At 26.8% G+C, this 14,553-nt stretch overlaps 2 protein-coding genes across 3 annotated transcripts; one reads left to right on the top strand and one right to left on the bottom strand.

The window, feature by feature from the left end:
• The first annotated feature begins 5,422 nt into the window (after window positions 1-5,422).
• LOC111296145 (norbelladine synthase-like) lies at window positions 5,423-6,623 on the top strand. Its single transcript, XM_022890235.2, has 2 exons — window positions 5,423-5,697; window positions 6,143-6,623. The coding sequence occupies exons 1-2, from the start codon at window positions 5,514-5,516 to the stop codon at window positions 6,436-6,438; spliced, it is 480 nt and encodes a 159-aa protein (XP_022745970.1). The 5' UTR covers window positions 5,423-5,513; the 3' UTR covers window positions 6,439-6,623.
• Window positions 6,624-7,213: 590 nt separating this feature from the next.
• Window positions 7,214-11,878, bottom strand: LOC111296144 (cinnamoyl-CoA reductase CAD2-like). 2 transcript variants are annotated; one of them, XM_089769138.1, is made up of 6 exons: window positions 11,514-11,878; window positions 10,601-10,770; window positions 9,909-10,100; window positions 9,222-9,384; window positions 8,212-8,398; window positions 7,214-7,536 (listed from the first exon to the last, which is right to left on the bottom strand). In XM_089769138.1, exons 1-6 carry the CDS (start codon window positions 11,629-11,631, stop codon window positions 7,527-7,529), a joined length of 840 nt encoding a protein of 279 aa, XP_089625264.1. In that variant the 5' UTR covers window positions 11,632-11,878; the 3' UTR covers window positions 7,214-7,526. The 2 variants fall into 2 exon arrangements, with proteins under 2 accessions (XP_089625264.1, XP_022745969.1); XM_022890234.2 differs by having other exon boundaries at window positions 7,214-7,517.
• Between the last annotated feature and the right edge of the window lie 2,675 nt (window positions 11,879-14,553).

The raw sequence follows: 14,553 nt of genomic DNA, 5'->3' as shown, positions 1-14,553 counted from the left end.
TCTCGGAAGCATTCAGATCAACTCCTTTTACATACTATAACTAATTGGGGCGAATTATAAGCTTTAAGAAACGTGACATTTGTAAGAAAACTTTAAATCATTTCCATTCATGGTCGATAATTCCATTTGCTCTACTCAATTTGCAAAAGGGAGATTATAAAAAGTTCACAAGTTGTAAGTTTAAACAAGTTTATGTTCATAAGTTTATTTATCTTATAGCTTTATTATTTCTCTAACATATTATACTACACAAGTGATTTCTTAAAATATCAAATGTTTCATAAAGCATGCATGGTACCCAAGCATTTTCATTGAGCCAATAATCGCAAAAAAATTCTTTTATAATATATATATATATATATATATATATATATTTATTTATTTATATTTATATTTATATTTATATTTATATTTATATAGATACTACACAAAAATATGATATCATTTGCTTCACCAAGTCAACTGGGAGTTAGTAGTAGAACTTCCAACTTTCCAAAGGTTTTTCTCCTAATCCTTACCTCATTTTCTTTATTTACAAGTTACATTGAATTTTTGTGAATATTTTTTTCACATATTTCTTCCGCAAACAAGCCACAATCTTTTTTTTTTTAAATTTAAAAAACTATTGAAACCCTGGGATAGCTAGATATGTCTTCAATTCTTTAAACACGATTCCTACTTATCACTTAACCTCCTTGGAATTCGGGTGTCAGTTACCTTTAGACTATATTGTAAACTACTTTTATTTCCACACTTCAAAGTTTTTCCTAGTATGGATTAATTAAATGAGAATTAGAATAAACCTTTGCTGATTTTTTTCTTTATTTTTTGGCATAAAAAAGTCGTAACCTTGAGGAGATAAAAATTACGCGAAATTTTGTAAATAAAGTTCATGAAGTTTTTTTTATTAAATATGAATAAATAAAAACTTTAATAAAAAATTCAAAATAATTAATTGATCGAGTTCAATATAAAGATTAACAATATGTAAAAAAAAAAAAATTATTTAAAAAATTATTTATAATTTAAAATTGATAGATATTTATTTAATAGTAAAAATTCTGTCAATATTTTTATTAAAAATATCTATTTAATAAATATATCAAAATTTATTTAAATTTTTTCAAATTTTGCATAATTGATCTATGTTTTGAGATTTTTTAATCTATTAGTTTTGATTTTCAATCTCATTTCTAATAAAGAACTTCAAGAATTTTACCTATAAAATTTTATGAAGTCTTTTTCACTTTGAGGATAAAAAAAAATAGTATATGTATTGAGATTTAAATTTCAAACTTACCAGATATCATATTTTAAAGATAATTGCATAAATTAATTAAGCTTTGAATTTTTTATTTTTTTACTGCTACTAATTCTTCAACTCTTTCTTTAAAGCATAAAGTAGTTCTAACAAATAGTGGTTAAAACAAGATGTAATGAGTGCAAACTTAGTCATTATTTTAACCTTTTCAAGGTAGTTAGCTAACAAGTTTAGTTTAAAAAAAGGATTGGTGTTTTTCACATTTTAGCGTTGAAACAAGCTGTGAAAAGTTTGCTGCCGTGACGAATTCAATGTTTGCATGGGGTCAAAAAAATTAAAAATTTACCACATGGTTAATTTTGTTGTTTTCCTTTATAGTTGATGTAAATTTTTTTAGTGGCTTAGTTTAACTTTAATTTGCTTCACCAAGTAAAAGTAATCTTTCACTTTCTTTTAATAAGAGGGTAAAAAATAAAGTCAAGATTGTTTCGTATAATTAACTTCTGGGTTAAAAAAGTAGTATCACATATTTGAAGCAGTAAGGTTTTAAAGAAAGGCAAGGTAAACATGTTAGATAGGAAAATTAACATGTGGAATTACCATTGTAATTTTTTTTAGCTGAAAATTTGCTTTGATAGACAAACAAATTACTTGACTCTTAATTAATCTTTGCCTCTTTTAATCCAAATTACTGCATCTACACATAAATTAAGCATTTGTGATGAATACAATGAGTTTTTGACATATATATATATATATATATATTTTGGGTGCATATAATTATATATAGAGTTTCTATTTAATACAATATCATTGTATAGATATTATACATTATTCGTGAATCACGTGACGATATCTCATAAAAAATTAATTTAAAAAAAAAAGATAAATTTTATGCAATGGATATGGAGTTTCTTCTTGGGCTCCAAATTCAACCCAAAAGGTTTGGGCCTTGGGTCAAGAATATTTTTGGGTTTCTTTGAGATCAGTCATATCTTGATCCACTTTTTGGCCCAAATTCAATTGTATAAGCCTTCAACATGATTAACCTAGAATACATTGGTTATATGTCTGATCTATGAAATACTTATGGTTAGTATTATTTTGACAAGTTGATCGATTTACACGCTGTTGAAATAGTACCAGATAATATTGTCAAGATTTTATTATCCGAAAAACTCGAAACTGAAGCTATCAGTTGTCAAAGCCTTAACCGTACTACATGCCGCTGTGTATAGAAATTATGATTTCTTAATTAAAAATATTTACAATTACAATCAAATACTACATTTTATATAACAAATAAATTAAATTAATTAATTAATCAAAAATTAATTTATGATTAAATAAAAAAATTAAATCAAATTCAAAGGCAAACTTCCTTGTACCAACTCAATTTATCGTTACTTCTAACTATTTTTACATGCTTTTGGCAGATAGCTTTTTTTTTTTTCCTCGCCATAAATTTGAAGATTGACATTACTTCAATAAGAAATGCTAAGCCATCTTTGCTATGAAGAAGATTACAAACCTAATTTATGTATTAAAATTGTTAAAAGAAAAAAAACTTAATTCACAACAATAAAATCTTTATTAAAATTCAAATTTAGCGTAAATACTCCTAAAAAATTATAAAATTGACAATGTTATCTTATTTAATCCTTGTAAAATTTTAATAGTTATTAATGATAATTTTTCCTATAAGACTCTTAATTATTAAAATTAATGTATTAATTAAATTATTTACTTTTTTTTCTTTTTGTCATAAGTCATACTGAAATACAATTAATTATTGGGTGTGAGTACAAGCTCAAGGGATGGTCTTGAAAATATTTCCTTGTAGTCAAGATCATGGATCATGCATGATTATTTGACAATTTGAAATATGAAATAGTAACATAATATAAAAGTTATAAGAATAAAAGATACGGTGATAATGCAACTTAAATTTTTTTAAAAATTATAAATAGATTTAATAAAATCAAAAAATTATATTTTTATATTTTCATATCAATATAAATTATGATATATAATTTTTATGTAAAATATAATAACGAATATAATATATATACGTTATGGTAATACAAATGCCAAATCTACATGACCTTGTACGGCCAATTTTAAGATCAACCTTACAATTAGGTTTGGTCCAAGATTAATCCTAGATCTTAAAATATTTATAATTAAAACAATATTTTCATATCATAAATCAAAATTATAATCACATAATCCAAATTCATGAGTCCATATTGTAACTCACATTAAAATTAAATATTACCAAAAAAATACTAACATACCCCAAGTTTATAAAAGAAATTCAATTTCAAACATTGTAGTCCACACTTCTATTAGCCTATGATAAGAAAAAACGAATTAACAAAAATTAGTAGGATACAAAAATATAAAAATGAATTGCATATTAAATTAAAAAATTAATTTTGGCCCAAATTAATGATATTATATTTTTGTATAACATTTTTCAACATCTACATGTTTATACCAAAAATCGATTTAAATATTAGATCAATTGTTCGACCTTTTAATCTAAGGCGAGTGGGATGTATTTAGAATTGTAGACTATCTTAATAGCGTCAATCCTATAAAACTTGACGATCACCCACCAAATCTTACAAACATTCTAAAATCAATCAAAATCGATTGATCCAAGACGATTCTTTCCAATTAAATATTATGAAAATGAAAAAAAAAATTAATATTAATTTTTAAAAACATAAAATTACATGCACAAACGTAAGTTTAGAAACTAATTCTATAAGTAAACACATTAAATATAATCAATTGAATAAATGTTAACAAATAGTATGATTAATTAATCACCTAACAAACGAACAAAAAGATTATTAGTATGTTATGAAAAATTCTAATATAAATTAAGTTGTGCCAAATTTACATATAATTGCATACCTTTTTTTTATGTTACCATTCAAACATGATCTTATTCTTATTCACTCTTATAAATATGTTATTTTCATTCAGATCATATCATATTATCATATTATTAAAAAAAATAATATTCATTACACATGAATTTATTAAAATAAATATTTGTTATTTAATTATCACATATGAAAAATAATAAATTATTAATTTTTTATAATAATGTGATTGCATGAAATGATTTAAATGAGAATAATATATCTTAACGTGCAATGATAGTTTAGTATAATCCTTTCTCATTTTGATAAGGATTAGTGTCAAAAACAAGTTTACTCGTGAACTAGTTAAGGTTAGCTTGATTTAATTAAGGTATCGAGTTAACTGAGGATTAAAACAAAAATTACAATTATCATCTCAAATTTTTAGAAAGTCTATTAAAAAAAAAAAAGAAGTGTCAGGCTACCATCAAGCAGACTTTGACTCAGGCTCGGGTTTAGATATTTAAATAATAAATAATTATTTTTATTTAATATTAACTTCAATATATATCAAATATTAATATTTTATATAATTAAATGAGCTAACCAAATCGAGTTCAATTTTAAGCTTTATTTGGATAAATAGTAAGAGTAATTGTGATGAAATTAAAAACAATAAAAAAATTATTTTATTATGATTGAAATAAATTTTAATAAAAATTTATACTGAATAAATTTTACTAAAATTAATATTTGTATTCAATTGAGAGTATAATGAATTCAATCGCATCATATTAAAAATACGATAAAATTCAAATGGACACTTAATTTTAGACTTATAAAGTGGATCATAACTTAAGTAAAAAAATAAAAAATTTTGAAAGAAAATTTTTTTTAAATACCTTTAAATTTTTCTTTGGACACTTTTTTCATAGACATAATTGATAAATTCATCAAAATAAAATTTTTGATTTTTTATTAAGTAATTATTTAATTGCATATATTGAGAAGTATATATTTAATAATATTAGTGACAATATAAATATTTTTAAAAAAATAAATAAATACTCATAGCAGACAATTGTAATAAATTAACAATATATTATTTTAAATTTTATTAAATTATATATATTATAAAGTGGACAGCCAAAAAAATATATATGGGATCAGTCTTTTTCGAAAAAGAAAGTTGTACAATTTGTTTTATTGGTTTGGTGGCCGCCATTGGCGACCAATTAGTTGTGGCCACATAAAGTGAGTGCTCTCTTGATAATTGAGTTTAATTGTTATGTGGTAAAAGAGCACCTGCACCATATTCATAAGCTGGCAAGGAAATAATTGTGAAAAAGCAACACAGCACAGTGTAGAAGAAAGATATGCACGGCCATATCTCACAAGATACCCTTTTAGAGGTTCCGGCAGTTGTGGTATGGGATGTCTACCGTGGTCTCGAGCTCGGAAAGTTGGCCGATGAACTGCTACGAGATGTTATCGGCAGTGTAGAAGTTGTCCACGGTGACGGCAGCGTTGGAACTATTGTAAAGGTCACATTCCCTCCTGGTAAGTATGTAATAATATAGGATATATGTTTCCTCAAATCCCAGTTACATCTACCCATATAATATGGTAGCTTTGACCTCAATCTTAAATATATATATATATATATATATAATATAAATGACTTTCATCAAGCTCAAATCAATTTTCAAAAATTAAATTTTAGAATTTGATTAAATAATTAATTATTTTATTATGTCTACTCGACTTAAGATTATTAATTTTTTTTATATTTGAGTTTATCAAAATTTGAACATAATCACTAAAATTAAAATTTTAATATTCTATCAATAAGTTATTCTACTTTTGACAATTCTTATTTAATCTTCGGTTTATAATTAGAAGTTTAGAGCCATATCATTGTATGCGATTGCAAGCTACAATTTGGGTTTTTTTTTTTTTTCCCCCCAAAGTCAATGACTGAATCATGATATTGAAATTCATGTAGGAACTCCTGGATCTAGTTATCTGAAGGAAATGTTCACAAAAATTGATGATGAGCACCGGTTGAAGGAAACAGAAATCATTGAAGGAGGATTCAAAGATGCTGGATTTGAGCTTTATCGTATTCGATTGCAAATCATTGAAAAAGATGCTGAATCATGTATTGTCAGGTCGTCGGTAGAGTATGAAATAGATGACAAGCTTGAAGAAATTGCTTCTATGGCCACTACTAAGCCATTGGAAATAATCGCAGAAGTTATAGGCAAATATCTCAAAGAAAAACAAAGCTCATTAAATTAGGATATTATGTGCTATGTTGCTTCCAACAACGTTGTCTTTATCTAGAACTAAATATTTTTTTCCTGACTTCTAAACTTTTAAGTATTTTTAAGATCTGATTATTCGTATATTTGTATTATGTTTTGTATCATATAAACCATGCAAGCATTTGTATGCAAAATATATGAATTGAACTTTTGAAGTAATGAAGTTTCTTTTGAAGGTTTTGATGCAATAATTAAGGTGAATAATTAAAAAAGTAAGTTCACAATTGGGGGGATAAAAAATCAAGTGTATCAAAAAAGTTGAAGGCTACACCTGTTGTTTGACTCAAAAGCTTAACTGCAATTCCTGATACAACTATTATTTGGTATCCATTACTGTGTGTGCTTTCAAGGATGCTTCAAAAGTTGCTCTTGAAAGGGATAGGCTTGAAGAAACGTATCCATTACTGTGTGTGCTTTCAAGGATGCTTCAAAAGTTGCTCTTGAAAGGGATAGGCTTGAAGAAACTAGAAATTCCCTAAGAGATTGTCTATAGGAGTTGGTTGAGTTGATATAGATTGAACGTTTCTTGTCTGGCGTTTCTCAAAATTTCTACAAATGTTGATATCATGTCCTCATGTTCCAACTTATCTTGTGGTACAAAATGAAGCCAAAGGCAACTTATTCCATTGAACAAAAGTTAATATGCATTCTACAATAACATTCTTATTCCGCATGTCTCGAGTTATAGCTAACCATAAGCTTAAAACTAAACACTCCAAGCACATGAACAGCGACTAAAAGAGCAGATATGACATTCAGAACGATGAACTAATGTATAAAAGGGAAGTCCCCAGTTATTAATAGTAATTTGCCAGACTAGCTGACACACATTTCATAGGTTACAGACTAAAGAAGTTATTCTTGTATTAGTAGTAATTTACCGGACTAGCTGACACAAATTCCATAGATTACACACTAAAGAAGTTCTTCTCCTCCAAGCTTTCAACGGTATCCTTTATACTCACCTTCAAAGGGGTAAAGTTAACACCTAAACTTTTTGCTCTGTCCTTCGACACCTGAAAGACCGGCATAAATAGCTTCTCATTGGCACATCTGCAAAAATCACTTGCTCCTGTTAATAACACATAAACATGGGCTACAATCACAAACATGCCTCCTTGATCCACCCAACATGATAACGTGATAGAGTCTACAAAGAAAGAACATGCCATTTACTGAGATTGGCCTCTAAAAACAGGAAAAAGAAAAAAAAAAAGTTCAAACTTTCATGTTGAGCACAAATGAATAGGATCATGTCCTCATTGAAAAACCTAAAGATCTTTAGATTTAAAAATACACAAGGGATAATATCACAAATGGCTCTTGAACTATAGTAAAATGCTCAATGTGGCACCTAAACTTTAAAAATCTCTAATATGATACCAAAGCTATGAATTTATTAACTAAAGTGGTACTTGAAGGACTGTTTGTTAGCCACGTATTGTCATTTGGAGCGGCCACATTAGGGGCGAGTACCACATTAGTTGGCAAAGTCATAATTCAAGCACCACATTAAAGATTTTTAAAGTTCAGATGCTACATTAAACATTTCACTATAGTTCAGGAGCTGTTTGTGACATTAACTTAATAAACAAATTGGATGGCCATGTAAAATCCATGGAACAAAAATGAATGAAAATACAAATTGTAATGCACAACAGGCAAAGTTGATACATAATGGAACATTAGTTGCTTCTGCCAATGATTAGAAGTTATCATGCAATAAATTCATATCCTTAAAACGTACTTTTCAGGAAGTCGAAGAGCAGGGTAAAGCTCATGTAAAGCCTGCACGACTTCAGAACAGTGCATAACTCTCTCAACTAAAAGGTATCTTCCACAAGCTGAAGAATTCTCAAATGCTAGTACATGCGCATTGGCCACATCTCTAACATCTATTAATCTATAAGTCATATTTGGAAACGTTTCAGACCCTGCATCAAATAAAGTCATGTTCAAGAGAAAGAGTTAGACAGACCTTGTCAGCAGAAACAGAAGAATATTAGAGATTCAGTTGTTATCTGTGAAGCATCAAATATTTGCAAGAAACTGCTCAATAAGATAACTATTCAAAGTATGTTTCTTTTTCTTTCTCCTGGAACAAGTAGTTACCATTTCTGTTGAACACGTAGAATATTAGAGACCCAAGCAAAGAGACATGCAACTTTAGTTATTGCAAAATGACAAAATGAATGACAAAGTGAGAAACGCAAAGCATTTCCAATACTATTTACTAAAGAAAGTTTTGAACCAGAGAATATAACCACTTTGATTAGGTTACTCGAACAATCTGAATCTGAATTTACAAAAAGTTCAACCAAAGCACCTTTAACTCAAACTTTTAAGAAAGAATAACCCTTCATGTCTCGATGGCTTGACAATTCTCATATCCGATATACACATTGTGCTGCACTGCTAAGTTACATGCTTAGTTCATACTAGCCATGTGAAATGATCTATGTACACACTCTTTTTGTTCTAGCTCTAGAATTCCTCACATACTTACAATATAGTAGACTCATATTTCTTTTTAAAACAATTCTTCTTGCAATTTATTTTATGCTCGGACTTGGCTTTGCATCGATGTTTGATGTTTGCTGCTTTTTTGAACAAAACCAAGAAATAAGCTAAAAAAAATGGTAAGCAAGAGAAATAAAATATTAATTCAGAATGCAATATTCTCTTGCAAAGTCACTTTACCAACAATAGATGTTAAATATAATAATTTACAGTCGGCTAAAGCTAGTTGCAGAGTACCATTAATAAGTTTTAATATTGGCTCCACACTTGTATTCAGCGTTGGCTGTAAGAGAGGTCCAATCACCAACCCTGGGTTTATTGCAACCATTTCAATGCCATTCTCTTTTGTATACTTCCAAGCAGCCTCCTCAGCTAACGTCTTGGAAAGCATATACCAAAGCTGATGACAAACAAAAGAAAAAATGATAAACAAAAGATTCTATCATGCCTCAAAACTGTCCTTTCTGCGGCAATAAGAATGGAATTGAGCATGTGCCAAAAAAAGAATAGAATTAAGCCTCAAATCACAATGTTCAACCCTCAATTACCCCAGAACCAAATGATAATAGAAGCATGAAAGAATTGCCTTGCCAATTCTAAGATCCAGACCCAAATGATAGACTGTAAAGGTCCTAAAATCTGGCAAAGTAATAATTCAGACGTCTTGCACTAGGAGACAGGAACTAATTTACCCAACACTTTATAGAAAGATAATTAATGAACCAGTGAATAAAAAGACAAGGAAAATAAAAGAATAAAAGGAAATATTTGCATATGATTTCTTAAAAAATACAAGACTTGATCCAAACTCTTGCACATATAGGTAGCATAACATCGTTTTGTAACTTACTAAAAATAATACAATTAAAGCTTCTCATCTTTTGAATAGAGGTGCATCCTATGGAAGTTAGCACATTTGCATACCTTTGATTTCTCACAAAAAGTGGGATCTGAGAACCAAGTCTCATCAACTACAACATCAGGACCAAGAGGCCTTCCATTAAACACAACAGCCGCAATTGAGGATGTTATAACCACCCGTTTGATAGATGGAACCTTAGCACATGACTTAAGAACATTAAGTGTTCCCTTAACAGCTGGATCAATCATTTCAGCCTGTTATAAAAGTGCCAGAGAATGCATCAATTATCAGGATTCTATTACAACATTGGGTAATTGAAAATATTCCAATCAGAACCAAAATCCAGACAGTACACATGTTTGTTTCTTTTCCCAATTGCAAGTTGATCCAAAGAGAATATCGCTTCTTAGAGCAAAGATTTTCAACAAAAACCAAAGAAACTTTAAAAGATCAACAATCAATACAAACTACAAGGAATTCCAAGAACATAAATAAGCCTGAAAGCCACAACTTGTAGAAAAAAGTGGTGGGATTTGAATAAATCTGTGAAAGAACAATCTTGTGGAAGAAAAACATGTTCAACTATATAGCAGATAAGCCAGTTTAATTACTAAAGTTCATCTGCAATGACATTTATGAATTGCCCAAGGTCGTTTTATCCACATCTCAGAAAATCAACAACTATTTACAGAATTAGAATGCTAGTACCTACTTGCAACTATTTATATGCAATTAGCGAGAGAAAGAAAACCACCTGAGGATCCTTGACATTGTGATAAAAAGGAGATGCCGTGTGGAAAACTCCTATGCACCCATCAACTACCGAATCAAAAGCCCCCTCGTCCAATAGCTCTGCCTTGAACAAATGGAGCCTTTCCTTTGCTCCATCAAGTGCAAGTAAGTGTTCTGATTTCTTTGGATCACCTATAAACAAGTGTATATAACAGTTAATTACATGGAAAAAAAATATCAATCTTACAACTACGTTGCATTAATCATCAATTGCAAAAACTTCTATATATGTTTAGTTGAGTTCAGCAATGTACTGAACCTAAGAACCAAATATAGCAGCTGAATCATGGTAATCAGTTAAAACATAATAATAAATAAAATTGCATTTCTATAGAAAGTAAATCAGAAAAATATTACGGCAATTCCAAGACATAAAAGAAAGGAAAGTGGGAAAGGGGGAAACAGTATGAGATATGTCAGAGAAATATAAAAATAATAAAACGAAAAGAAACACAGAAAGATCAATAATTTTCTTCAAACAAATAGAGAAAGGCTATGTAATTCACAAGAACCAACACAAGTTTTTTTCATCCATAGCCATAAAACCCATATAGGTTAAACACATACAAAGCCAAAAATTCATAGTTTTTCACTACTTTCATTTCTCAAAATCATTATAAAAAAAAATTGAAAATTTTAACAACCCAGATAGGTTAGACACATACAAAGCCTAAATTGCAAATCTTTCACTTCTTTCACAGCTCAAAAACATGAAACCCGGTGAAGCCAAGAACTCTAACAGTTAATCATCAAAAACACACATTTTTATGACAAAAACAAAATTGATCAGACATTTAGGATATACCCAAGAATTGATACAAGAAAAAAAAAGATTAAATGCATGTCAGAATTTAAGAGTGAAGGTTAGCACTGACTTGGGTCACGAACAGTGGCTTTGACAGTGTAACCACGTTGGAGTAAAAACTTAACCAGCCATGAAGCTATGTAACCTGATGCTCCGGTTACACATACCACCTTCCCTGTTTCACTCATCTCTCTCTTTCTTTCTTTAATTCTTGCTCTCTGTTACTATTTTCGTTGGAACTCCGAGACTGAGGCTGAGTCTGATGGATTCTACTGTTTATATAAGGAAAAAGCTAAGCCGATCATTTTGCCTTCCACCAATCTTTGAACAAGAAAATCAAAATCGAACACGTAACAATACGGAGACTTTGGGGAAAAAAAATTACGATTTATTCTTTGAGGAAATAGCAATCGTACTCCTTAGATATTAAATTATATATTATTTTGATTTTTATATTTCTTATATTACTTATTGATCCCTAAATTTTCAACTTTCTATGAAAATAATTCTTTTCGTTATTATCCGTCAAGTTTGACTTTTTTTTTTTTTTTTTGGGATCTCTTGCCTTTAATAATTACTTTAAGTTTTACCTAATCTAAAATTAATCTTATAAGAGAAATAAATTTTTTTAATATTTATTTTTTTATTCATAAAAATTATAATTAAAATTTTATTTTAAAAAATTGAATTATTTAACTACTGAAACCAACAAGTATTAATCGATTTTAATTATTAATTGATGTTGTGTGTTCACACATACATGATAGACACATAGAAACTAAAATTATTTGTATATAAAAATAAAAAAAATTAAAATTAAAAAATTTTAAATATTAATTATTTTACACAAATATATTATATAGTTTTTTAAATTTAGATTTTATTTTATTTTAAATTATAAAACTTGATAAAATATAAAAATATATTATTTCTAAGAATTGAAAAAATAACTTATTAAAATCTATAACTATATATTAAAAGTAATTTCCAATTTTTTGCTAATTGATTGACATTTGTTTAAAAAGATGACAATACCTCTCTTATGCCGATGACAACAATATTCTTTTTTTAAATGATAAACTATTATTATGCCTTACCATTCTTACATGACAAAATATCCTTCTAATAAATGTCAAATTATTATAATACTTTGTATATCTTAGATGATAAAAATACCCCTTTTATAAATAATAAATTATTATAATATCTTTATATCATAATTATGAAAATACTTTTCATATCATAATTAGTTAAAATTATTGTATCTTTTTATAAATATCAAATTACTATAATGCTCGCTATGTCTTAAATGACGAAAATACACATGTTATGAGTGACAAATTACCATAATATTTTTTATGTGATAATTATAAAAATTTCATTCGTACCATAATTAGTTAAAAGTATTATAATATCTCTCGTATTATAATTATGAATAGGAATGACAATGGAGCGGATATCAGTTATTTTTAAAATATTCATATCAAAATCCACTTAATATTTATAACATCTGTATCCGTTTAAATATTCATTTAAGTTAATATCACTATCCAAATTTGAATCTATTTAAATAAGTACTCTTCATTTAAATATCTAAATCTTATCCGTTTATTTAAATTTCTTATCAAAATATAAAATAAATAAGAATTTAATTTAAATTTTAAGTTTACTCTTAATTAATAATAAATAAAAAATTATTTTTTAAGGTCTGAAACTTTCTACAAGAAAAAATTTTATATATTTGATATATGTAAATGGACAACGGATTCAAATATTTATTACTATTCATTAAAAATTAAAGGAATCCGGATGTTGGATACTTAGGATATACTATCTATATCCATTTCAAATTCATCACGGATAGTAAGTTTTTTATCCGAATCAATTAATTATCCATTTTTAATTATTCAAATCCGAGATAAACAGGTCAGATAATGATAGATATCCGTTTTATTTACTATACATTTCCATTCTTAATTGTGAAAATATCCCTATTACTATGATTGATCAAAATTGTTATAATATTCTCTTATTATAATTACAAAAATATCTTCTTACCAAAATTGATTAAAATAACTATAATGCCATTTATCATAATTACAAAAATGTCTTTATAATTGTTTTATAAGAAGTTGACATGTGCCATTTTAATTAAAAATTTACTATAATACCCCTTTTAATTTATGTATTAAATTTTAAAATAATAATATAAAATTAATCACATATTAAGTTACTACAATTTTCTTATCATTATTTTATAAAAATTTTACATGTGACATTTTATTTGAAAATTGCTATAATACTTTTATTAAATTACATATATTAAATTTTAACATGATATAAAATTAACTACATATTAAATTAAAAATTTCATTGAGATTATCAAAATGCTCTTATGATTTTTTATTAAGAATTGACATGTGTTCTAAATAATTATAATATTTTTTTACCATAATTATAAAAATATCTCTCTTATCATAAATTAGTTAAAATTATTATGATAACCTCGTATCATAATTTGACAAAATTACTACGACACTCTTATCACTCTAATTATTAAAATGCCCCTTCTATGATAAATTGACAAAATTATTATAATACACTTTCTATCGTAATTACAATCTTCCTATCATAATTGGTTAAAATTACTATAATATCCCATATCAATAATTACAAAAATGCATTTGTGAATTTTTCATAGGAAGTTGACATATGACATTCTTTTTTTTTTAATTATTATAATATCCTTACTAAATTACATATTAAAATAATTATAAAAATATCCAAAATAATAAATAAATAATAAATAATAATTATTAAAAATTTTGGCAAAAAAAATAATTCACCTCGACTAGCATGTAATTATTTATAGTTTATGTTAGATTGAGGAATAAAAATTCACATTAAATTTATTTATTTTAAACCAAAAAATTCAATAAAATATATTAAAATTATATTAAGTTTAAATTTTCAAAAAACATATTAAAAATAAAATTTTCAAATTATTTATTTTAAATTATAAAACACAATAAAATATAAAAATATGTTATACATAAAAATTTGAAAGTAGAAAATTTATTAAAAAGGAATTTTAAATTTTATTATTTTAA

The sequence above is a fragment of the Durio zibethinus genome, chromosome 12, assembly GCF_047325235.1.
Source record: "Durio zibethinus cultivar Kanyao isolate XHJ-2024 chromosome 12, ASM4732523v1, whole genome shotgun sequence".
NCBI lineage: Eukaryota > Viridiplantae > Streptophyta > Magnoliopsida > Malvales > Malvaceae > Durio > Durio zibethinus.
This window is presented reverse-complemented; position numbering and strand designations above follow the sequence as displayed.

Bases quoted from the DNA above. Each gene is read 5' to 3' on its own strand.
- LOC111296144 (XM_022890234.2), bottom strand. From the start codon at position 11,631: ATGAGTGAAACAGGGAAGGTGGTATGTGTAACCGGAGCATCAGGTTAC. The intron at 8,399-9,221 runs GTACTCTGCAAC...TATTTGATGCAG, and splicing joins AATATTAAAACTTATTAATG to GGTCTGAAACGTTTCCAAAT. The intron at 7,518-8,211 runs GTACGTTTTAAG...TGATTTTTGCAG, and splicing joins GCTCTTCGACTTCCTGAAAA to ATGTGCCAATGAGAAGCTAT.
- LOC111296145 (XM_022890235.2), top strand. From the start codon at position 5,514: ATGCACGGCCATATCTCACAAGATACCCTTTTAGAGGTTCCGGCAGTT. The intron at 5,698-6,142 runs GTAAGTATGTAA...AAATTCATGTAG, and splicing joins AAAGGTCACATTCCCTCCTG to GAACTCCTGGATCTAGTTAT.